This window comes from Rhineura floridana, chromosome 4 (genome assembly GCF_030035675.1).
Source record: "Rhineura floridana isolate rRhiFlo1 chromosome 4, rRhiFlo1.hap2, whole genome shotgun sequence".
Classification (NCBI taxonomy): domain Eukaryota; kingdom Metazoa; phylum Chordata; class Lepidosauria; order Squamata; family Rhineuridae; genus Rhineura; species Rhineura floridana.
In genome coordinates this window covers 127699295-127725619 of record NC_084483.1, presented here as the reverse complement: position 1 = coordinate 127725619, position 26325 = coordinate 127699295, and the positions used below count along the sequence as shown (strand labels likewise).

General features: G+C 42.7%; 1 protein-coding gene across 1 annotated transcript in view; it reads left to right on the top strand.

Moving 5' to 3' along the window:
* Positions 1 to 12537, top strand: part of C4H6orf118 (chromosome 4 C6orf118 homolog) — a 53743-nt gene extending 41206 nt beyond the window's left edge. Inside the window, exons 9-11 of the mRNA XM_061626372.1 lie at positions 781 to 834; positions 1175 to 1236; positions 11330 to 12537. Coding sequence (XP_061482356.1) covers positions 781 to 834; positions 1175 to 1236; positions 11330 to 11429 — 216 coding nt within the window. The 3' untranslated portion in view covers positions 11430 to 12537. The remainder of the gene's footprint in view (positions 1 to 780; positions 835 to 1174; positions 1237 to 11329) is intronic.
* The last annotated feature ends 13788 nt before the right edge of the window (positions 12538 to 26325 follow it).

The following is a 26325-nucleotide window of genomic DNA, read 5'->3' as shown; positions in this document are numbered from 1 at the left end:
TATATGTAGGTGGAAAACATGGGTTTCCTGCCATGTTATTCACACAGTGCCAAACATCCTGCTGGTGTGTGTAATGTGTGAAATAGCTCTCATATCCCTCTACCCCAAGTTTTTAAGGATAATTTGAAAAGTCAGACAAAAAGTGCCTGTGCTCTGCCCAGTCCATCACAGCTAGCCCTAACAGATGTTGTCTGTTAAGAAATGGGAGAGCTACAATTTGGAAACATAATTGGAGATTGATACTTTTAGAGTTCTAAATGAGATTGACTGCACCATATATTTCCTTACCTTTTAAAACTGCCCCTCAACATTTTCTACTTGTCCAATGCCAAGACTAAGCTAAGCTCAGACTAAGCTAAGCAAGCCCCTCCCCCCACAGGTGATAAAAAAAAGAATTCTGGTAATGTGACAATTTCAGGGAAGCTCTGGAGCCGGGGTGGCCACTCTGTGGCTCTCCAGATGCTGCTGGACTACAGCTCCCATCATCCCTGACCATGAGCTGTGTTGGCTGAGACTGATGGGAGCTGTAGTTCAGCAGCATCTGGAGAGCCATGGAGTGGCCACCCCTGGAGCCTCTGAAAAAGACAATTCTGATGGTTTCAATGTTGTTGTTTTTAAAGAAGTAAATATAGTATTGTTCTTTTATATGATGGTTTTTTTTTTACATTCTTATTAATCTGTAGAATAACTCCTTCAGCAAAATACTCTTATGGAAACTATTATACTGATCAAAAAATATGCTGGTATGTTTACGAAGGCCTATGTTAATGGTTTTTGTAGGGTGAAGCATCAAAGCTCCAGGCATCTAACAAGTTTCTTAAAAAACAAATAAGGGTAAGGGTTTATTTTATTATATTTTATTAAATCAAATATGTAAATTCAATACATCAAAAAAATAAATGGCAGAATTAGAAAAAGGTGCTTACTTTACTGAATAAAATTATATTTACATAGACCCATATATTTTACACTCAATTCATCAATATATGTCCAGCAGCATCATTAAATTCATATATCAATACCTATAAATTCTATATGTACACCAATAGCTAACAATAAATATTATAAAATATATATAAATACAATATCAACACATGGTGTGAATGTATATCAACCTATTTGTTTCAAGCAAAGGGACTAGACCCTTGGTTTTCTCTTATTTTGTATTTTGCAGGATGCTGAGCTTAATATCACAAATTCATTACAGAGGCAGAAGTTTAGCAATGAGAACCAGCGGTGAGTGAATGTTCTAATAATAAGCTAGGAATAGCTTAAATTGTGCCAGAGTTCACCCAGAGTCAGACTCAGCCATGGCATCTCTCCCTAATGCCTGGACTTAACTATGGAATGCATGAAGCAAGGACAGATTAGAGTCACCCTGAACATGTCAAGAGTGCATTTCTCTCAACATTGATCAGATCAGATATCAGAAGGTAGTACTTTCAGACAAATTTGAGCTCCAGCATCTTTATAAAAAAGAAGAAAAGAACTTGAGCACTGAACGCAGGTTCTTTATACTACATGTCACAGATTAGTTATGAAATCCTCCTTACATGATATCTTTATAATTCATGTGCACACAAAAAAGATAAGTAAGGCTGTAATCTGGGAGCACGTCCCATTGAACTCAGTGGGATTTACTATGAGTAGACATGGATAGGATTGTGCTGTAGAGTTAGTGAGGAGGCCATGAATTATGTATACAGTCAAGGGATATGTGCCAAGAAAAACTGGCCAAACTCTTTTAAGTGCCTGCCATGCAAATTACAGCAAACATGAGTGTGAGGAATCATTGTGTGATGTCCTTTTCCAAGATTTTATACCATCATATTTAATTTTTCTACAATTGTGTGTTCAAACAGTAGCTTTATCTCTGGAACACTGCCTTGTGGCCAGTGTAAAAAGCTATGAATAATTAGTGATGGTCACGGAAAGAATATTGTAAGCTGCATCTTTTGTTCATCCATTTGTTAGTTGCTAACTGTAAGTGGCTATTATTGCTCAGTCAGGGAAAGGATCTTGTAAGTAAGGAGAAAAACATGTGCTGTTACCCAGCCCTGTGGAGAGAGAAGCTACATCTGCCCTGCCCTTATAATATCAGAAAAAGAAAACTTAGAAAGATGTGGACAGCTCATGTTTCTGCAAGAATAATGGAAATCAGTATGCCAGATTTTTTTAAAAAAAGATCAGTGGGGTTATTTTGAAATCATTAAAATATAGCTATCCTTGAAGTTATTAGCAATAAAATACTAAGCAGCAGATAATAGTGGAATACAAGGTTAGTTAGTCCCATTTATAGGCTGTTAATTATTAAAAGTAATTAGCCTTGAGACAGTTAAAGAAATGCCCTCACTAAATATATGTTAATGTGTTAAACTTTTAAGACAATTTCCAGTTTTGCTCCCAGTACAAGTGTGCCTTTAGATTCTTTAAAACTGTACCATGGTTTGGGGGTATTTGCATAATCATTTATAAATGAGGGAGCTCCCAAATTTTGCCCTCCTTTTATTATGATTCTCATTTTGGGAACTGGCATAATTCTTCTTCATTGTAGATTAAGGAGTTCTGAAAGACTATGTGGAGCCTGAGAATCAAAGTCTGTCTTGGAGGCATAATTAAAGCAGGGTATCTAATACCATGATGTCAGAACTGGATCATCTTTTTTCCGTTAAGGATTCAGAAGCTTATTTAAATTGCATTAATTATCAGCGAGGTACAGATTAATAATTAAACTTCTCGGTGTTGTGTGGTGTTATCCACCAAACTGAAGGCAAAATGTGAGACTGAGTCAATATTTACCTGCAAGCAATATGCCTAGCTGGTTTCACTCATGTAGCAACTCTCTGTAATACAGAATTGTACACTCTAACCCATCTAAGGAGACCTATGTGCGTAAGCAGGAACTGATGAATCAGATGCACATCCAAATGTGCATTGGAATGTCCATGCTATATGGATACTATGTGCACACTAATCCATTTGTAGGACAAAAATGTAGTTTTTCTCATTCCAGAATTGTTCATGCTCAAAATGCTGCTTTCATTCTAGATCAATTCTATATCCTGCTATCTACAAGGTTTGGTGTAGCTACCTGATAAATGTTTGAAAACCCATCTCTTGATTAGGTTTTCCACACCTAATTGGTGTGGATACTGCGATACTGATATATGCCCACTCATAAAATTATTGTACAAATGTGAATACGACCCCCATTGCTGGGGCCACCTACATCTGTTTTCAGATGGACACACTGCAGGGTAATGCAGAATCAATCTACAATAAGCTTTTATTTTTGGAATGAAACCAGTCTATGCCCTGGCCAATGGGCATTCAGGTTTCCGAGGTACCAGAGAGATGAGTAAGGCAGACTCAGCTGTAGGTTTACTTAAAAGGAGACAGTTTATTGAGTAACTTTCAACCCACAGGTGTACCCAATACGATTGGAACAAACTTGCATGGTTTTGCACAAACCGCTGCCAGTCTGAACCCCGAACTGGGTAGCAAAGAGCATTTTTATAGGATACATGTTTACAGCACAATAATAAGCAACTAATTAGACAAAGAATTACATCACCACTTTCCCACCATAGCCCTCCAGTGATGGGGCTCTTTCTCAGGATCATACAGCATAACCATAGCTGATAAGCAGCATGCCCCTAATTGCCTGGCAGGGAGTTAACTGCTCCAAGGCCTACCCTATCTGGTTAACAAGGCACCTTCCCAGCATCACACAGACACTCTTGGCAGAGCATCACACCGAATGCTTGTTAGGAACCCCAGATTAGACTCCAGGTGGCTCTGAGCTCATTGACCATCCTTTGACCCATCTCCCTGCATGCTTAGATGCTGAATGCTAAACTCTAAAAAGAACTAAGGCTGGGGGGGGGGATATAAGCCCCCCTTGACTACAGGCAGCTATTCCGCTGATATAGCTGCTGAGCTTGCCCACGTGCTGATACAACCAATTTCCCAAGAAGTGCTTTTTAGGGGCAAAACAAATTGCACAGATCTAGATTGTGTGTGGACTATGTAGAAAAAACAAGTACTCAGTCTCCATTGCTTCTAGAATCAAATGTGTGTACGCTAGGGATGGGATCCTCATCTTAATGTGATCCAATTGTATTCCATCAAACAGGAATGCCATTCTGTTTCTGGCCATTTCCACTAACTTCTACTTTTATCCAATTTGACTGAAGAGTGTGTGTGTGTGTGTGTGTGTGTGTGTGTGAGAGAGAGAGAGAGAGAGAGAGAGAGTTTGCAAATAACATGCATGAAAGGAACAGAAGGCCATTTAATGGGTTAATACCACAGAGAGACTACACTGGAAGCCTAGAGAGCCAACAAAGAGATTAAGGAGATTTTCTAGGTTTCTTTTAACCTCTCTGTAATATTAACTCCTCAATTGCTGAGAGACAGGTTGGTGATTTTTTCCTAGCAGCAACATAGAGGCCAAGCTTTGCTTGTTCCAGTCTTCCCTGCTTAAACCTTCAATGATTCCCGTGGAGGGGAGAGTGGCAGAGAGAGAGAGAGAGAGAGAGAGAAACAGAGACACAGAGAAAGAGAGAAACCTGCATAAATTACTGCTGTGCTGTGCTATGAATCCCCCTCTAGGATGCACACCTTAACGTGGTCAGGGGGGTTGAGAGTATTGAAGAAGCTAAGAGCAATGCCATCAGGAGTCTAGACCAAGAGGCTAGACTCCTAACAGGGGCACCCAAGGTGGAACGGTCAAAGCTGAAACACCAGACTAAGTTGCATCCAAACTCAGAGGAAGGCAATGGTAAACCACCTCTGAGTATCTCTTACCATGAAAACCCTATGAACAGAGTATCCAAAACGCAACACCAGATAGTGCTGGAAGATGAGACCCCCAGGTCAGAAGGCACTCACCGAGCTACTGGGGAAGAACAAAGGACAAGTACGAGTAGCGCTGTGACTAATGACGTAGAAGCCCAGAAGCTGATGCGCACAGATGCAAAAGGAGAGTCCAGAGTTGTATGACGACACAATAGGAACATGGAATGTGAGAAGCATGAACCAGGGAAAGTTAGAAATTGTCAAGCAAGAAATGGAACACATCAACATTACAATACTTGGTGTGAGTGAACTAAAATGGACGGGAATGGGACATTTTCAATCAGGCAACTACAAAATATTTTATGCAGGAAATGAGAAATTAAGAAGAAATGGGGTTCCTTTAATACTGAGTAGTGATGTAGCAAGAGCAATTAGGAGCTACAACGCAAGGTCTGACTGAGTTATATGAATGAGATTAAACGGGAAACCTATCAACATAACCATCATCCAAGTTTATGTTCCAACGGCAAACCCAGAAGAAGAGGAATTGGAGAAATTTTACACAGAAGTGCAGGAAGAAATTGATCACACACCAAAACAAGATGTGCTGATAATCATGGGAGATTGGAATGCAAAAGTAGGGAACAGAGAAAAATTAGGAATTGTGGAGAAATGGGGCCTAGGAGACAGAAATGAAGCAGGAGAAAGACTTCTTGAATTCTGTGAAGCCAATAATTTGTTTCTTGTGAACACATTTTTTCAGCAATCGAAAAAACGACTGTACACATGGACATCACCAAATGGTCAATATAGGAATCAAATTGATTATATAATTGGTAGCAGAAGATGGGGAAGTTCCATACTTTCTGCAAAAACAAGACCAGGAGCAGGCTGCAGTACAGATCATGAACTGGTTGCATCGAAAATCAGAGTAAAGGTAAAGAAGACCAACAAAGCAATCATAATGCCAAAATACAATTTAAATAACATCCCAGAAGTATATAAAGTATATAAATAAGGAACAGGTTTGAGGCTTTAAACTTAGTTGACAGAGAACCAGAAGAACTATGGAATGAAGTCAGAGATGTTATCAGGGAAGAATGCAAAAAGACAATATCTCTAGCTAAAAAGAAAGACCTGAATGGATGACTGAAGAAACTCTTAAAAGGGTTAAAGAGAGAAGGAAAGCAAAAGCAAAAGGAGAGAAACACGATAGAACCCTAAATGCAACAATACAGCGACTAGTACGTAGGGACAAAGAGAACTATTACAATAGTTACTGTATAGAAATAGAAGAGGACAGCAAAAAGGGTAGAACAAGAGCCCTGTTCCAACAGATTAGAGAAATGAAAGGGAAATTTAAACCAAGAGTAGGGATGTTGAATAATCAACAGGGGAATACACTGACTGACCGAGATGAAATAAAAGGAAGATGAAACTCTATAAAAGAGATGCCAGGATGACAGATTCATTCACGGAGGAACCGTATGATGAAGAACCAGACATTTTAGAATGCGAGGTGAAACCTGCTCTTAAAAAACTTGGAAGAAACAAATCACCAAGAATAGATGGCATACCAATAGAGTTGCTACAAGCTACTGACACTGAATCTGTCCAAATTTTGTCAAGAAATATGAAAAACTAAACAATGGCCCACAGACTGGAAGTGTTGCATATACATCCCAATTCCAAAGAAAGGGGATCCCAGGGAATGCAGTAATTATCGAACTATTGCCTTAATATCCCATGCAAGTAAAGTAACGCTCAAGATTCTACAACAAATGCTCTTACCATATATGGAGCGAGAAATGCCAGACGTCCAAGCTGGATTTAGAAAGGGAAGAGGCACCAGAGATCATATTTATTATTATTATTATTATTATTATTATTATTATTATTATTATTATTATGAATTGTTTATTTGTTTATTTATTTATTTAATTTGTATCCCGCCCTTCCTCCCCGCAGGAGCCCAGGGTGGCAAACAAGGCACTAAAAACACTTTAAAACATCATAAAAACAAATCTTAAAATACATTAAGACAAAACAGCATTAAAAACATTTTAAAAACTTTTTAAAAGGGTTAAAAACATTATTAAAAATCATGTTAAGCAATTCTGACACAGATTGCAAACATACGTCGGATAATGGAACGGACCAAGGAATTCCAGAAGAAAATCACCCTGTGCTTTATAGATTACTGCAAAGCCTTTGATTGCGTAGATCATGAAAAACTATGGAATCCCTTAAAAGCAATGGGGGTGCCACAGCATCTGATTGTCCTGATGCGCAACCTGTACTATGGACAAGAGGCTACTGTAAGGACAGAATATGGAGAAACCGATTGGTTCCCCACCGGAAAGGGTGTGACAGGGGTGTATTTTATCACCCTATTTATTTCATCTATACACAGAACATATCATACGGAAAGCAGGATTGGATCAAGACGAAGGAGGTGTGAAAATTGGAGGGAGAAATATCAATAATTTAAGATATGCAAACGATATCATATTACTAGCAGAAACCAGTAATGATTTGAAATGAATGCTGATGAAAGTTAAAAGAGGAAAGCACAAAAGCAGGACTACAGCTGAACGTCAAAAAGACTAAAGTAACGACAACAGAAGATTTATGTAACTTTAAAGTTGACAATGAGGACACTGAACTTGTCAAGGATTATCAATACCTCAGCACAATTATTAACCAAAATGGAGATCATAGTCAAGAAATCAGAAGAAGACTGGGGAGGGTAGCTGTGAGAGAACTAGAAAAGGTCCTCAAATGCAAATATGCATCACTGAACACTAAAGTCAGGATCATTCAGACCATGGTATTTCCGATCTCTATGTATGGATGTGAAAGTTGGACAGTGAAAAAAGCGGATAAGAGAAAAATCAACTCATTTGAAATGTGGTGTTGGAGGAGTGCTTTGCAGATACCATGGACTGCGAAAAAGACAAATAATTGGGTGTTAGAATAAATTAAACCAGAACTCTCACTAGAAGCTGAAATGATGAAACTGAGGTTATCATACTTTGGACACATCATGAGAAGACACGATTTATCAGAAAAGATAATAATGCTGGGAAAAACAAGGGAGTAGAAAAAGAGGAAGGTCAAACAAGAGATGGATTGATTCCATAAAGGAAGCCACAGACCTGAACTTAGAAGATCTGAACAGGGTGGTTCATGACAGATGCTCTTGGAGGTCACTGATTCATATGTTGCCATAAGTCATAGTCGACTTGGAGGCACATAACAACAACAGTGCTATGAATAAAACAGTAGCATTATATTTGACTTTTTAAAAAAAAATCCAGTATTGGGAGAAAGCTGCTGAAGTCCAGAGCAAATGTGATTGCTCTGCAGAAATGGGGAATACGCAGACTTTTGCAAAATCCAGTTTTAAATCCGACTTCAGTGGAATTCTCTCCCATCTCTAGTGTACACAGCCTTTATAGCTTTCAGTTGCCCACACATTTGAATGCACATCTCCATCCATGTTTTGATGTGATGGATTATGCACAATTCTCATATTTTAAGTGAAACTAGATTAGGATGTTAGAGATGGAATGGACTACAGAGGAATATTCTTATATTCATATTAGCTTCCTACACCTAGATCAACACATGCAAGCTGGTATATTGCTGCTGCTGCTGCTGCTGCTGCTGCTAAACTGATGTATACTCCACTCTGCCTTTGGGGAGCATGCACTCTCCCATCCAATGGCATAAGGAACACAAACAGAAAGCAGATGCATTGCAGAAAGGTGACTGGTAAGAACTAAGACAAATCTAAGATATTGAGAGTGCATCTCAACATCTCTGCAATGTGAACTTATTGTATAGAGTATTTAAGAACATAAGAACATAAGAAGAGCCTGCTGGATCAGGCCAGTGGCCCATCTAGTCCAGCATCCTGTTCTCACAGTGGCCAACCAGATGCCTGGGGGAAGCCCGCAAGCAGGACCCGAGTGCAAGAACACTCTCCCCTCCTGAGGCTTCCGGCAACTGGTTTTCAGAAGCATGCTGCCTCTGACTAGGGTGGCAGAGCACAGCCATCATGGCTAGTAGCCATTGATAGCCCTGTCCTCCATGAATTTGTCTAATCTTTTAAAGCCATCCAAGCTGGTGGCCATTACTGCATCTTGTGGGAGCAAATTCCATAGTTTAACTGTGCGCTGAGTAAAGAAGTACTTCCTTTTGTCTGTCCTGAATCTTCCAACATTCAGCTTCTTTGAATGTCCACGAGTTCTAGTATTATGAGAGAGGGAGAAGAACTTTTCTCTATCCACTTTCTCAATGCCATGCATAATTTTATACAATTCTATCATGTCTCCTCTGACCCACCTTTTCTCTAAACTAAAATGCCCCAAATGCTGCAACCTTTCCTCGTAAGGGAGTCGCTCCATCCCCTTGATCATTCTGGTTGCCCTCTTCTGAACCTTTTCCAACTCTAGAATATCCTTTTTGAGATAAGGCGACCAGAACTGTACACAGTATTCCAAATGCGGCCGCACCATAGATTTATACAACGGCGTTATGATATCGGCTGTTTTATTTTCAATACCTTTCCTAATTATCCCTATTATGGAATTTGCCTTTTTCACAGCTGCCGCACACTGGGTCGACATTTTCATCGTGCTGTCCACTACAACCCCGAGGTCTCTCTCCTGGTCGGTCACCGCCAGTTCAGACCCCATGAGTGTATATGTGAAATTCAGATTTTTTGCTCCAATATGCATAATTTTACACTTGTTTATATTGAATTGCATTTGCCATTTTTCTGCCCATTCACTCAGTTTGGAGAGGTCTTTTTGGAGCTCTTCGCAATCCTTTTTTGTTTTAACAACCCTGAACAATTTAGTGACATCAGCAAACTTGGCCACTTCACTGCTCACTCCTAATTCTAGGTCATTAATAAACAAGTTGAAAAGTACAGGTCCCAGTACTGATCCTTGAGGGACTCCACTTTCTACAGCCCTCCATTGGGGGAACTGTCCATTTATTCCTACTCTCTGCTTTCTGCTTCTTAACCAATTCCTTATCCACAAGAGGACCTCTCCTCTTATTCCATGACTGCTAAGCTTCCTCAGAAGTCTTTGGTGAGGTACCTTGTCAAACACTTTTTGAAACTCTAAGTACACTATGTCCACTGGATTACCTCTATCTATATGCTTGTTGACACTCTCAAAGAATTCTAGTAGGTTACTGAGACAGGACTTTCCCTTGCAGAAGCCATGCTGGCTCTGCTTCAGCAAGGCTTGTTCTTCTATGTGCTTATTTATTTATTTATTGTACTTACATACCGCCCCATAGCTGAAGCTCTCTGGGTAATTTACAGTATGAAGAAAGTGTTGTTCTCTTGCCCCTCCACTTTGGATAACCCAGCCAGCATGTAAACCCCAGCTGGACTCCAGATCCACATGATTAGTTCTTAGCATTTCTTACAGGCAAAGGGAAAAATAATTAACACAAAGAAATCCAGTTTCCTCAGAACCCCAGAGAGTGTCTAGCAACCCTTCACACCCCAGCAGGTGTTCACCTCCCCTAACCTGAAGTGTGATCTGATTGGACCTCAACTGGCAGCTGTCATTCAAATCCATGGAGTGACAGTGCCTTTTAAAACTAAGCTATGCCGTGCAGTCCTTTGATTCTGGTTGGCCCACTCCAAAGTCTGCTCCTTGTCTCAAATGATCATGAGAGAATGGGCATCACTACCTAAGCTGTTTACTCATGAGCAGACCAAAAGCCTGTATGTAAGTAGTGGCTTAGGATCAAGTATTTAGTTGAGCTACAGAGCTCCTTTTTTCCCCAAAGTTCCTCTCTGTTCATTTGTTCTATCTCTGCCTCTTTTTTTCTTAATGAATGCTATATAAATTGGATGGTTGGGTCTGTGTGCTAAAGAAAAGCAGACTCTTCAGATCGCTGGAAGTGACAGAGGGAGAGTTGGGTGCTGGTTTTAGCCCTCACAGTAAATTACAGAGGGAACTGGCTGGGAAGTGCAGGGTGCGCTGTCCTCGAATTTCTGGGTTCTTAGTACTAAATTGGGGGGGGGCATATTCTTCCTGTCCGGAACAAAGGGGTATAGGAAGCGGTGGTAGCTCTGCTGGGCATTTTGAGAAGCACAGCTGTTCTACATTGCACAGCAGTTGTGCAAGGAAGGGAGCAAGTGGACTATTCTGAGTCTCCATCACATAAAGGATCTTCTGTATAGGTGGCATCATTAGAGGAATGTTCTGGATCACTGTTGGAGACCATGACAGACATAGAACATCTGCTTCTACCATTTCCCATGAAGAAACCGGATAGTTAATTGTTACCCTCCCATCTTTTCTCTAATCTAAATCTATGTGGATTGGTGAGGAGATGGAAGAGTAGGTTACTCTTTCCTCACAACATCTGGGCTTACTCTTTAATTAAAAAAAAGAGAAGGTCAATAGGGTGTCTCAGCCAAATACTTGCAGAAATAAGCTTTAGCTACAAGCATGCATTTCACCCATGATCATGTTTTTCCCCCGTTTATTTTTAGATTTTTGTGGGAACTGGTGAAGGACTTCTTGACACCTGAAGGAAAAGCAGACTCCTTTTACTACCTAGAACGATCATATTCTGATGTTTCTTTGATATAAGAAAGGAACACCACTGTGAAAAATGAATGATGAGAGATCTTTGAACTTGTGTATTGTATGCTACTTGAAAAAACAAACAAACCAGAAAGATGTCTCAATTTTTTGCATATGTGGCCATGTATCATGATTCTATAGAATGAAATTGTTGCTTGCCATAGAGGTAGTCATTGTGATTGCTGCTTGTTCTGACAGAGAATCTGCCACCATACTTGAAGTTTGTTGTGGCAAATCTGGGTTCTGTTGCCATAAATAACTGAATTTTTTAATTACTTCGCATTGTCTGGGAAGTTAACTGATTGGCAGATTGAAGATACTGCAGTAGCAAAATATTAACTATTTTCTGCTTCAAAGATAATTAAGTCCAGAATAATCTTCCAAACAATTCAATGGAGTGAGAGAAACAATTGTTTGATTGTTTTCTCTTTATTAGAATGAGACTTGGATTTATTTCTTTAAATGTTATTAAATGGCACGTATTAACCAACCCTTTAACTGTGACATTAAAATCACACACTGGCCTATCTTCTTCCAATATCTGTTCCCAGTTTTCCATAGAATTAGGTTTTAGGGTGCTTCATTAGATTCCAGAATCTCTTTATTTGATGTTGGAAAGGTTTAAGTCCCCCCCCCCAAATGTAGTATACAATTATGTTTATGCAGTTGCTATTGTTGTTTTAAAAAGAAAAACCAACAGTTGAAAGGACCAATTTATTAATTCATATGGTAAAAATCAAAACAAAGAGCAATTAGCTGTTCATCGGGGGTCTGTCAGAAAAAAGAATAGCTCACATCTATTACACTTCCTTAGATAACATATTTTGCACCATCATAGGACACCATGTTCAGTAGCTCCTTGGAGCAAATCATCTAAGAGACTTCAATAGATAATACTTTTCTCTCTTTTTGTTTGTTAGTTTGTTTTACAAACTTTCACAAAATGCTCATTACTTGAAATATATTGGCATTTATTCCAACTGGATTAATAGATTGGTCACCTATATTTCTTGGTGTTCCCTTTGTTTCTGCTGTGGAGTGATGTCCTTTTGATGCATTTGTCTATTTTGTTTACTTAGCAATACCCTGTACACCAACAATGAAAATATAAAGATGAAGACATTTTCTGCACTGCAGTCTGATCAGAATTATTTGTATCTCATTATACATGTGACCATGCCTCTGAGGCATTAAGGGGGTTACCTTAGTGGATTCCACTCAGGGCCGGCACCAGGCATGACTAGGCCCTTGGGCACCAGCCTGCCCAGGCCCACCAACACCCTCTCTGTATACAGGTGGCGCTAGGCTAATAAGCCCGCCTGCGTGCCCCACCTCCTATTGCATCAGTGTGCATGACAGGGAATCAATGCCTTAGGGAAGCCCCCGCCAACATCTTGGGTGATGGCAAGCATGCGCATGCTGCATGCTGCATGCATGGCATACACACTTAATGGGAGAGATTATTGAAGACTACACTGCCTGTATGTGGAGTGCCTTGGAGCTTCCACTCCATGCTCTGTGGCAGCGTCAGATTGCAGGACCCGTTGCTGCTGTGGATCGTGGAATAGGAGCACCATCCTCCCATCCCAAGGAAGGGTCCTTCAGGGGGGCCCCCCAGTCAGTGCCCAACCTGTCTACTGTCTGGCACCAGGCCTGATTCCACTTCTAATGGGGGACCTTCCGCACAAGGAGCTCTTTCCTGTGCTCTAATATATGGAGGGAATACAACGTGTGGAAAGTTCTTAAGAAACTCCTACAGGAGCACCTGTATGATAGACAAAGGGCTTGGGGCAGGGGCACGGAGAGAGAGAGTTGTATCAGTCAATGAGCTGCTATAAGAATGTGTAGCATTTGTAAATGCAAACTTAATTCCAATAATGCCATCATAAACTGAAGTGTACATGGAAGAGTCCTGCTAGATCAGGCCAAAGGCTCCTCTAGTCCACCATTTCCTTCTCACAGCGGCCAACCAGATGCCTATGGGAAGCCTGCAAGCAGGAACTGACTGCAGCAGAGCTCTCTTGCAATTTCCAGTAACTGGTATTCAGAGGCATACTGCCTCCAACAATTGCAGTGTCAGAACCAGCAAATTGTTAGGAGTTAGTGGGCCTGTTGCCACTACTCACTGTATGCTCAAAGGCACGTTACCAAATTCTTCCAAGCTGCACAGGAAATGGATTGGACTGTGAAACACCAATCCAAATTGTGTTTGCATTTTTACAGATTTGTAGGGCAGCACAATATCTCAGAGAGGAGGTCAGGTCTCCTGCTCCCCTGCTGCATTCACTATAGCTGCCCAATTTCCCTGCTTTTTAAAGTTTGATAAAAATATATGTGGGCTATAGGTATGTTGTTAAACTGCAAGGTTTTTTTGGCCTATTAGTGAATTTCTCTGCTTTTTAATCTAGGAGGTAAGAAATGGGATCCTGTGCCAGTTTGCTGAGAATGGATTGATCATTTGCATGCTTATTGAGTCCAATGGGATTTACTCCTCTGCAATCATGCTTAGCATAGGTGAAATTGACCATGGGGGAGGAGAAGAGGGAGGGCGGGCTGGAGTGGGCAGGGGAGGAGGAAGAAGGGAGGAGGAGGAGAGAGGAGAAGGGAAGGAGGGGAGGGGGAGGGGAAGGAGAGAGAGGACAGAGAGGGAAGGAGAGAGGGAGAGGCAAAAGGCAAAAGGCAGGTCTGATCATTTGCATGGTTATTGAATCCAGTGGGATATACTCCAGTGCAATCATGCTTAGGATAGGTGAAACTAACCACGGGGGAGGAGAAGGGGGAGGGTAGAGGAGGGAAAAGAAGGAAGGGGAGGGGATTGGAAGGGGAGGGGGAGGGGATTGGAAGGGAAGGGGATCAGAAGGGGGAAGGAAGGGTTGAGAGGAAGGGAATAGGAGGGAGGAGGAGGGAAGGGTAGGTTTGATCATTTGTATGCTTAATGAGTTCAATGGGATTTACTCCCCTGCAATCATTATTATTATTATTATTATTTATTAAATTTATATACCGCCCGACTAGCAATAGCTGTCTGGGCGGTGAACATAAAATAGCATAAAAATACAATGAATAACAAAATAATACTAAAATACAATCAACAATCCAATACAATAAACATTTTTAAAAGTAAATCAGTGTAACTTAAAATGCTTCAGAGAATAGGAAGGTTTTGACCTGGCGCCGGAAGGAGAACAGAGTCGGCGCCAGGCGTACTTCCTCGGGGAGACTGTTCCATAGTTCGGGGGCCACCACTGAGAAGGCCCTAGATCTTGTCATCACCCTCCGGGCCTCCCTGTGAGTTGGAACCCGGAGGAGGGCCTTCGTAGCAGAACGTAGTGCATGGGCCGGTTCATATCGGAAGAGGCGTTCCGCAAGGTATCGTGGTCCCACACTGTATAAGGCTTTATAGGTTAATACCAACACTTTGAATCTAGCCCGGAAACATATTGGCAACCAGTGCAAGCTGGCCAGAACAGGTGTTATATGCTCGGACCGCTTGGTCCTTGTCAGCAATCTGGCCGCCGCATTTTGCACTAGTTGTAGCTTCCGAACTGTCTTCAAAGGTAGCCCTACGTAAAGCGCATTACAGTAATCCAAACGTGAGGTTACCAGAGCATGTACCACTGATGTAAGGTCCTCTTTACTCAAATAGGGACGTAGCTGGGCTACCAACCGAAGTTGGTAAAACGTATTCCTAACCAGTGAGAGGGAAGAGTCTAAAAAGACTCCCAGACTACAAACCCGGTCCTTTAGGGGGAGTGTAACCCCGTCCAGGACAGGGTATATATCCACCATCCGATCAGAGAACCCGTCCACCAACAACATCTCAGTCTTTTCTGGATTGAACTTCAGTTTGTTAACTCTCATCCAGTCCATTGTCGCGGCCAGGCAACGGTTCAGCAAATCGACCGCCTCACCTGAAGAAGATGAAAAGGAGAAGTAGAGCTGCGTGTCATCAGCATACTGATGACAATGCACTCCAAAACTCCTGATGACCTCTCCCAACGGCTTCATGTAGATATTAAAAAGCAGGGGGGACAAAACTGACCCCTGCGGGACCCCTATCATGCTTAGGATAGGTAAAACTAACCATGGAGGAAGAGAAAGGGGAGGGGAGAGGAGGGAAAAGAAGGAAGGGGAGGGGGAGGGGCAAAAGGGAGGGGAGAGAAGGAGGGGAGGGCAGATTTGATCATCTGCATGCTTTTCTAGTTCAGTGGGATTTACTCCTGTGCAGTCATGCTTACGATAGGTGAAACTGACCTGGGGGAGGGGCAGGGAGGGGGAGGAGGGAGGGAAGGGGAGGAAGGTGGAGGGGGAAAGGGGGGTGATGGAGTGGGTGGGCCCTGGGCAGAGGGAAAGCCCCTTTCCAAAAGGAAAACACTGTGAACAATATCATTGTTTTTCAGGGTTTCCCCTATCTTTTTATTCTTCAGCAGGCACATGTAATCTCCCACCCAAATTTAAACCAATGTTGTCCCTGGCCACATCCACACCAGACCATTATTTCACTTTAGACAGTCATGGCTTCCCAAAGAATCCTGGGAAGTGTAGTTTGTGAAGGCTGATGAGAATTGCTAGGAGATGCCCTATTCCCCTCACAGAGCCCCAGTCCCCAGAAGAGGGGCTGACTGTTAAACCAGTCTGGCCACTGGAGCTCAGTCAGGGGAATAGGAGTCTCCTACGAACTCTCAGCACCCTTCATAAACTACACTTCCCAGGATTCTTTGGGGGAAGCCAGGACTGTTAAAATGAAAAAAAAATCTGGCGTGGGTGTGGCCCCTGATTAGCCAAGCCAAACAGCTATGAGTGTGAGTTTTAGAACACTGGCAGTTGGTTCTCAGTGAGCATGCCTGTGTTTATCATTGACTTCAACATTAAATTTCTTTAATTAAAAATCAGCCAGGCCTTAAGAAACTGCAAAAATTAAAAAAGTTAAAAGAAAACTGCAGAAGATGAAGGTCAGAGTATAGGGCAAGGTCAGTAATAGGATTACAGGTACTCTGTGCACATGGCTGATTTTTTAAATTAATTTCAACCAATTATGAGACCACTGACAGAAAAAAGTCCAATAGGGGTCTGGATTTTTTCCCTCCTGTTTTACACTTTTAACTCTTGATTCTCTCCAAGCATTTCGTGTATCATCATGAAAACTTAGAGGGTTGTTAAACAAGTGTTTCTGAATTCTGGACTATAAGTTTTGTAAGGCTTTGTTTTGAAATGAGCTTATGGAAAACAGCAGAATGGCATGAGGGGTATTTTCAATTTAACAATATGGAATGCAAAAAATCCATGCTGGCTAGAGTATACAGCCACTCTTGTGGCTGTATAACAAGTGCTACTTCCTGGCTTGAATGCAGACACTTCCACTCATTCAGAAGGTGCATCTGCAGCCACCCCCATCATCCCATACACACAACAAAAGGCCATTGTGGAGTTTCCTCTGAACTTCTTGAGTCTTTTTTTGATTGGCACTGTTAGCTTTTACAGCTCTGATCACTTGTTGAGGTGGGGAAGGAGTACCTAAATCCAGACTTCACCTGATACATGATTATTGCCATGCCATAGTTGCAGGTTAAGTTTTGTGCTCCCCCTGCAACACATGCACACACATCCTGTAGCATTCTCTTACACACTTGGGTAAGGACCCAGAAATATTTGATTATATCCTGCTGTTATAAACAAATCGCCCTAGCCCCTTTTTGGGGTCCTAGTGGCTGGGGTCCGCTCCCAGATACTCACCCAATAGAGTCTCAGAAACGACGAAACAAAGATGGAGAAGGAGTATCTTTATTGCTAACACGTGCACATGGAGAAGTAGCAAGCTAGTTCTGACTCAACTAGGCACAGTCAAGTCTTTTATCAACTTTGTTTTACTAATTATTCATGCATCATTATCATCTTAACTACATCACTTTAATCCCTGCCCATCTCCTTCTGGTACCGTCCCCTCTTTCCTAGATCCATATTTGGAACTTGTTTTTCACACTTGTTTTGCTCATTTTAACCTTGTATCTGCAACAAATTTTGATACTTTTCTACAGTACAGCTGGACATTGCAACAAAAGCCTGAGACCTTATTTTTGCAAACGCAGCTTTAAACAAACAATGATAATGCAAGTCAGCAAATTAGCATTTCTTTTAACACGCACACAAGTAAATTAACTGTCAGCAAATTAACACACAAGCAAGTTAACTGTCAGTTTACTGTGCTATAATTCCAAACAGGCCCAACACTTTTTACTTTAAGCAACATATAAGCAAAATACATTTTTAATTTAAACAAATAAAGTCCAGTGTCACACTGCCCTTCCTCCCAGCAGGAGTACAGAGCGGCAAACAAAAGCACTAAAAACACTTTAAACATCATAAAAACAGACTTTAAAATACATTAAAACAAAACACCTTTAAAAACACTTTTTTAAAAGCTTTCAAGACTTTTTTTAAAAAAGTTAAAAACATTGGGGGGTTTTAAAGAAAAAGTCATAAAAACGTATTAAAAAGCAATTCCAGCACAGAAACAGACTGGGATAAGGTGTCTACTTAAAAGGCTTGTTGAAAGAGGAAGGTCTTCAGTAGGCACTGAAAAGGTAACAGAGATGGGGCCTGTCTAATATTTAAGGGTAGGGAATTCCACAGGGTAGGTGCCGCCACAGTAAAGGTCCGTTTCCTATGTTGTGGAGAACGGACCTCCTGATTAGATGGTATCTGCAGGAGGCCCTCACTCGCAGAACGCAGTGATCAACTGGATATATTAGGGATAAGACGTCTTTCAGGTATCCTGGTCCCAAGTTTTGTACACCGAAACTAGAACCCTGAATTTGGCCCAGTAGCCAGTTGGCAGCCAGTGCAATTCTTTCAGCAGCAGGGTGTCATGTTGGCAATACCCTGCCCCAGTGAGCAGTCTCACCACCACATTTTGCACCAGCTGCAACTTCTGGACCAACCTCAAGGGCAGCCCCACATAGAGCGCATTACAGTAATCTAGCCTAGAGGTTACCAGTGCGTGGACAACAGTGGTCAGGCTATCCCGGTCCAGAAGTGGCCACAGCTGTCTTACCAGCTGAAGCTGGTAAAAGGCACTCCTAGCCACTGAGGTCACCTGGGCCCCTAGTGACAAAGATGGATCCAGGAGCACCCCTAGACTGCGAACCTGCCCTTTCAGAGGGAGTATGACCCCATCCAAAGCAGGCAACTGACCAATTATCTGAACTCAGGAACCACCAACCCACAGTGCCTTCATCTTGCTAGGATTCAGACTCAATTTATTGGCCCTCAGTTTATTAGGGATAAGACGGTCTTTCAGGTATCCTGGTGCCAAGCTGTATAGGGCTTTGTACACCGAAACTAGAACCTTGAACTTGGTCCGGTAGCAAATGGACAGCCAGTGCAATTCTTTCAGCAGCAGGGTGACATGTTGGCGATACCCTGCCCCAGTGAGTAGTCTCGCTACCGCATTTTGCACCAGCTGCAACTTCCAGGCCAACTTCAAGGGCAGCCCCACATAGACCACATTACAGTAATCCAGCCTGGAGGTTATCAGTGCATGGACAACAGTAGTCAGGCTATCCCGGTCCAGAAAGAGCCTCAGCTGTCTTGTCAGCCGAAGCTGGTAAAAGCCACGGAGGTCACCTGGGCCTCTAGTGACAAAGATGGATCCAGGAGCACCCCCAGACTACGGACCTGCTCTTTCAGAGGGACTACAACCCCATCCAAAGTAGGCAACTGACCAATTATCCAAACTCGGGAACCACCAACCTACAGTGCCTCTGTCTTGCTAGGATTCAAACTCAGTTTACTGGCCCTTATCCAGCTCACCACCGAGTCCAGGCCCCGGTCCAGGGCTTGCACGGCCTCTCCCGATTCAGAAGTTACAGAGAAATAGGGTTGGGTATCATCAGCATACTGCTGACATCTCACCCCAGATCTCCTGATGACTGCTCCCAAGGGCTTCATATAGACGTTAAACACCATGGGGGACAAGATGGTACCCTGCGGCACTCCACAACACAACTGCCAGGGGGCTGAAAGACAGTCACTCAATGCTATTCTCTGAGAGCGACCTTGGAGATCAAACAGTGCCTCCGATACCCATCTCACCAAGTCGGCCCAGAAGGATACCATGGTCAGTGGTATCAAAAGCTGCTGAGAGATCAAGTAAGAATAACAGGGTCGCACTCCCCCTGTCCTTCTCCTGATAAAAGTCATCCATCAGGGCAACCAAGGCCGATTCAGTCCCATAACCAGGCCTGAACCCAGACTGGGATGGGTCAAGATTATCTGTTTCATCCAAGAGTACTTGCAATTGCTACGCCACAAACCTCTCAATCACTTTCCCTAAAAAGGGGGTATTTGTGACCTGTTGGTAGTTGTCACAAACCAATGGGTCCAGGGTGGGCCTTTTCAGGAGTGGTCAGTTCAATGCCTCTTTCAAGGTGGCTGGAACCTTTCCTTCCCACAATGATGCATTGATCACAGCCTGGATCCACTCAGTCAAACCCCCTTGGCAAGCTTTAATAAGCCAAGAAGGGCAAGGGTCAAGATGACATGTTGCTGGTCCCATCAAAGCAACCACCTTGTCTACGTCATCAAGCCGTATCAACTGAAACCGTTCCCAAGAAGTTGCAGCAGACGTTGCACTGGACACCTCATTGGGGATTACAGTAGATGTGGATGGGGGCATCAACTGCTATGGAGGTGAGCAACTTTACCGTCAAAGTGCCTTGTAAACAATTCACAGTGGGCCTCCAAAGGGTCTAAAACTCCATTTCCTGGAGTTGATTTCAAGAGACCCCTGACAATATGGAAAAGCTCCACTGGATGGCTACTCGAGGATGTGATGGAGGCAGAGAAGTGGGCCTTCTTCGCCGTCCTCATTGCCACATAGTAGGCACAGTTATGATGTGTCTTTTGCCACTTGTGCTCTAGCCATCGTCCAGCCTGTTCCATTGCTCATAGCTCACTGGTGTACCAAGGTGCAAACCGGGCTCCACAATGCCGGAGAGGGCGCTTGGGGACAACCGTGTCAAGAGCCCGACACACCTTGCTGTTCTACAGCATGACAAGGGCTTCAACAGGGTCACCTGCTCTATCTACTAGGAACTCAACCAGGGCATTCAGGAATCCTATGGATTCCATTAGTAACTGGGGGTGGACCATCTTAATCTGTCCATCCCCTCTGCAGGGAAGAATTGGAGCTGTAAGTCTAAACTTCACCAGGAAGTGGTCTGACCATGACAATGGGGTGACATCCACCCCCCATCTCCAGACCACCCCTTCCTCCATCTGAAGCAAAAGCCAAATCAAGGGTGTGCCCTGCCCTATCTGTTGGGCCAGTGACAACTTGAGACAGCCCCATGGTTGTCATGGAAGCCATGAAGCCCCGAGCCGGAACACTAGAGGCAGCCTCAGCATGGACATTGAAATCTCCCAGCACTATCGTTCTGGGCTCCTCCAACACCACAGCTTAGACAGTCTCTGCCAGCTCGGTCAGAGAAGCTACCGGGCAGCAGGGTGGATGGTACACCAGCAGCAACATGCATTGTATGCCTGTGATAAATGGTTCAAAGTGAATGGCCAGCATACACTGAACATATTAGCAGCACAATGTGTTTTCTTGTATTTTTCAAACAAGATGGCTCCAGATTTGTAATAAACCATGCAAATCAGATTAATACCTATAATTTTACTAAATATATATGTTTCCATCATAGACATTTTCACAGATTTTGGAAAGCTGGAAGTAAAATCTGATGCAGCAGATGGGAAAGAAGGTAGGGCATGGGACATATAGCATGAAGCCAATATGATGTAGCACTTTTCTTCAACTTTGGGTCCCCAGATGTTGTCTGACTACAATTCCCATCAATCCCATCCAGTTTAGCCAATGGCTAAGGATGTTCGGAGCTGTGGTCTGGCACAATCTGGGGATCCAAGGTGTAGAAAATGTCAGACTAGGTCCAGGGAGACCCACATTTGAATCCTCACTCAATCATGAAGCTCACTGGGTGACCTTGGACTTGTCACTGTCTCTCAGCCTAACCTACTTCACAGGGTTGCTATGAGGGAGAAGACTATGTGCATCATCTTGAGACTCCTTGGAGAACAGGCTAGATAAACAGGCAATAAGATAAACAATAAAAATTTATGAAGATGCAACAGAACAAGAACTAGAGAGACCGGAGTAGAGATGGCACTGGCTGGAGAACCCAATCCTTTGATTATTGGAAACACAACCAAGAAATGTCTGTTCTACTTTTCAGCAGATACTCAGGCCTGACATTTGCTGGGACCCAGATACTGTGTCACTGGGCCTGGCAGGATGCAGAATGGAAGAGAAGTACCATGAAAGGTGAAAGTGTGCAAGGCTTCCTCGGTCCTCCAGCTTCTCATTTTGTGTTAGTCTGGAAAGGCATCCCCACTGCCACGGCCCTAATCTGTCCCTCATCATCTTGCTTCTCTCACGCAGTATCTCAGGATGCCATTACCATGGAAATGGAGTTGTGGCCAGAGCTTGGAAGTAATTTGTTACTAATTTACTTTTTTGAGGAACGAGTGGGTAATTCCTTTACATTTTGATTGTAATAGAACTAGGAGTAATTTTATTACTTTTGTGGAGTAATTGTAATGTTTCCAGCATTACTTTGGGGCATTACTTGGGGGGGGAGCAGGGGAAGTCTTCTGTTCCTCTGATTTGTGGATTAAAATCATGTGCCTCAAACTGGGCTTCTGTGCAGTGTCGCTCTTCTCTCATGCTCTGTGGGTGGGTAGGAGGCGACGAGGGAGGAGATGGAGAGTGGGATGGGGTGGAGTGGATAAAGCAATTGTTTAAAAAATGGATGGTGGTGGTGAAGAATGGAGTGGAGGGAAAAATGAGCTTGAGGGCAAGAACATAGATAAAGGAGAAGGAGGCAGCAGCAGAATGGAGACAAAGAACTGTGGAGGTGAAAGATGACAATGCGTGTGTGTTTGCGCTTGGCACACAAAGTGGCCTCCACCACCCTCTCTGTTGACTGTGCTGCATTTGCAGTATCTTAACTTTTTTGCATCTCAGGGGAAAATGTTTGCTTGGGTGAGTGTCCCTTAGTTGGTGGCAAGGCAGGGTCCGGCAGGTGGTTAAGTGAGAGAGATTATGCTCTGTCTGAGGGGGGGGGTTGCACTTGGTTTGATGTGCAAAGATCTACGTAGTGGCCTCTGCCTCCCTCTCCACCTCTCTTACCAGCAGAGAGATTGCTACCTTATGGATAAAAAGAATACTTCTATTACCTCTGTATGTGTGTGTTTATTTTTAATGTTGTTTGAGGCTACTTAGGTATGCAGCAGCCAAGGCCAGCACCTTGTAGGCGTTTTTTTTTTAAAAGTAACTGAAATGTAATTGCAGTGATTACTTTTGAGAAAAAGTAAAGTAATCAGTTATTTTCAGAGCAATTGTAATTGTAAGGGTAATTACTCCTTTTTTGGGCCATGTAATTGTAACTGTAATTTATAACTTTTAAAAGTAATCTTCCAAGCTCTGGTTGTGGCTCACCGTAGACATGGCTCACTCAAGAGTATAGAGCAAAAGCCTTGTTACCAAGGCAACAGGTGGGCAGTTGCCTTTGCAGCTGCAAAGCTGGGCAAAGAGGTATTCACTCTGTCATCCACCTCCCCCACTGTTGTTATTGTTGTCTGAATTTAGATCCTGTTATTTCTCCTAAAGGTGCCCAGGGCGGCAAACAAATCAACAAATCAGTTTAACAACAAAAATGCATTCTAAGAACAGTTAAAGCATTCTAAAAAAGAGTTAAAACATCCTGATATATGTTGCTAGAGGAAAATTCAAGAAATATATAAGTAGCTCTTCTACTGATTTCAGAGACAGATTTAGGACTTCCACTGCTTCCTACGTTTGACAGAAAGAAACACAGAGTGGGTTTCACCAACATATCAATGGCATCCAATACCCAATCTACCAGACAACCTCTCCCAGTAGGGTAGAATCACAGAATCGTGAAGTTGGAAGGGGCCTATAAAGAAATCAAGTCCAACCCCCTGCCAATGCAGGAATCCAAGTTAAAGCATACACGACAGGTGGCTGTCCAGCTGCCTCTTGAATGCCTCCAGTATTGGAGAGCCCACCACCTCCCTAGGTTCCATTGTCCATTGGTTCCATTGTCGTACCGCTCTAATAGTTAGGAAGTTTTTCCTGATGTTCAGCTGAATTTTTGCTCCTGTAACTTGAGTCCATTATTCATATACTACACTCTGGGGCAACCGAGAAGAGATCCTGGCCCTCCTCTGTGTGTTGAAAAATATGAGGAACAAGATAGACCTTACAAAACCTCACAAGCCAAAGGTCATAGGCTTGAGAGGTATTTCCCCAGTGCCACTTCCTGGGGCCTACCTTCCAAGGTGGAGCAGAACCCATCATAAAATGATGTCCCTGTCCTGGTGGGTCAATCTTGGGTGGGAAACATCTCTTGTAACACTGGCGTTGGGGGAGCAGTTCTTAAGATGGTCTGTGGTTCTGCACTATGCATGCCAAGGAAGAAAAGTGGTTTTTCCCTTTTGCTTTTATTTTAAAAAACCTCATAGACAAGTGATCATTTTTAGCATATCTGTACCCAGAGACTCAGAGCCAGCCCTACCATTAGGCAGAGTGAAGCACTCATCCCAGGCAGCTTATTTAAGGTATCATGAAAGGATAGCAAATTGTTAGTTATTTAAACTGTTCTTAGCTGTAAGTTTGCTGCCTGGTAGGGTAAATAGCACTTGTGGAATGTTCTGCCTTAGTTGCCAAAATAACATAATAATAGCCTATTACTAATTATGTATTAGTAATAATATTATGTACCTTAACTTGGAGGGGGTTGCCACTTGCTGCTTCTCCACAGGAAGCCAAATGTGTTGGGTCACCACCCGCCACATAACCTCAGCTAGTCTCCAAATGTCAATGATTATCTGGAATGACTCCCAAAATCTCAGCAGGTCTGGCATCTCTTTTTTAATAATTAAGTACTGCATGTTCCTTAGCCAGTGGCCTGAAGGACCATTGTGCATGACACACAAGGTGTTATTTATTTATTTATTAAATTTGTAACCCGCACTTCCTCCCAGAAGGAGCGACAAACAAAACACTAAAAACTCTCTAAAACATATTAAAAACAGACTTTAAAACATATTAAAACAAAACGTATAAAAACTTATTAAAACAAAACTTCTTTGAAATCTTTTTTTTTAAAAAGCTTTAAAAACATCTTAAAAAGAAATTTCAACACAGACACAGACTGGGAAAGGTCTCTACTTAAAAGGCTTGTTGAAAGAGGAAGGACTTCAGTAGGCACCAAAAAGATAAGAGACAGCACCTGTCTAATATTTAAGGGGAGGAAAGTCAAAAGGGTAGGTGCCACAACACTATAATAATAATAATAATAATAATAAATTTAATTTATGTGTCGCCTATCTGGCCGATGGCCACTCTAGGCGACGTACAAGTAGGCAATTAAAATACAATACAAAAATACAATAATACAATATAAACAATGCAGCAGCAAAAACAATACTAATACAGGGTACAAGGCATTCCAATCATAGTGATTAACCCTCCCCGGAGATCCCAAAGGCCTGTTGAAAAAGCCAGGTCTTTAAGGCTTTACGGAATACATTTAGGGAAGAGGCGTGCCGTAGATCTTGTGGGAGGGAGTTCCAAAAGGTGGGGGCCGCCAATGAGAATGCCCTCTCTCTAGTTCCCGCCAATCTAGCTGTTTTTGTCAGCGGGATTGAGAGAAGGCCCTGTGTGGCTGATCGTGTCGAGCGGCATAATTGGTGGCATTGAAGGCGCTCCTTTAGATAAACTGGACCGAAACCATATAGGGATTTAAAGGCTAATACCAACACCTTGAATTGGGCCCGGAAAACAACTGGAAGCCAGTGTAGATCGAACAACACAGGTGTGATGTGATCCACATCCTATGTTCTGCGAATCAGACCTCCTGATAAGATGGTATCTGCAAGAGACCCTCACCTGCAGAGCACAGTGATTGACTGGGTATATAAGAGGTAAGATGATCTTTCAGGTATCCTGGTCCCAAGCTATGTAGGGCTTTCTACACCAAAACCAGAACCTTGAACTTGGCCCATTAGTTAGGGTTGCCTGGTCAGAAGCATTCCAAGCCCTGAGATGTCGGGGTAGGCCCTAGTGATGTCACATGGTTGTATCCTAGTGATGTCATAGGGGGTGCCGTAGTAATGTTATTAAGCATGATACATTAAGTATCAACCACAGTTGCTTGGGGCATACCACTCAAACAAAACAATTTCACTGATTGGAAATTAAGATAGAAATCTTAGCTAAATGAGGGTGTTCCCAGGTCCAGCTGAAGTGATGGGATCATGCCCTCTCACCTGCTTAGAGAGCTTGGGAAAGGAACATTTAATCTAGCCTACTTGTTTCTGGCAAGAAGGGTTCAAGTGCCCTCAGGCCAGGCCAGGCCCCAGAAAGCCATTATAGGAAGAAGGGAGCCTAATGTTGTGGAGATGTTAGATGGGAACACTCAGGAGTAAAGATGGATGTCCTTGAAGGCTGCAATTCTAAACACACTTACTAAGGGACTAAGCCCCATATAACTCAACAGGACTTACTTCTGAGTAGATATTGTTAGGATTGTGCTGTTGGTAAAGGCTTGACTAGGAATTCTCTGCAACAATACCATATCAAATCAGGGGAGACAACCCCCTCCTGGAATGCCCTGCCTATCTTTTAATGTGGCTGCTCCAAACGTCTTTACAGACTTGACCCTTCATTGCAGACAGAGGTTTGAGAAATGAGTAAGAGTTAAGAAGATTCTTTATTCTTTTCTGCCAACACTGTGTATAAATTCACTTTGAAAGCCAATCCAATTCCAGTGAGTAATAACTGACAGAGAGAAAACAC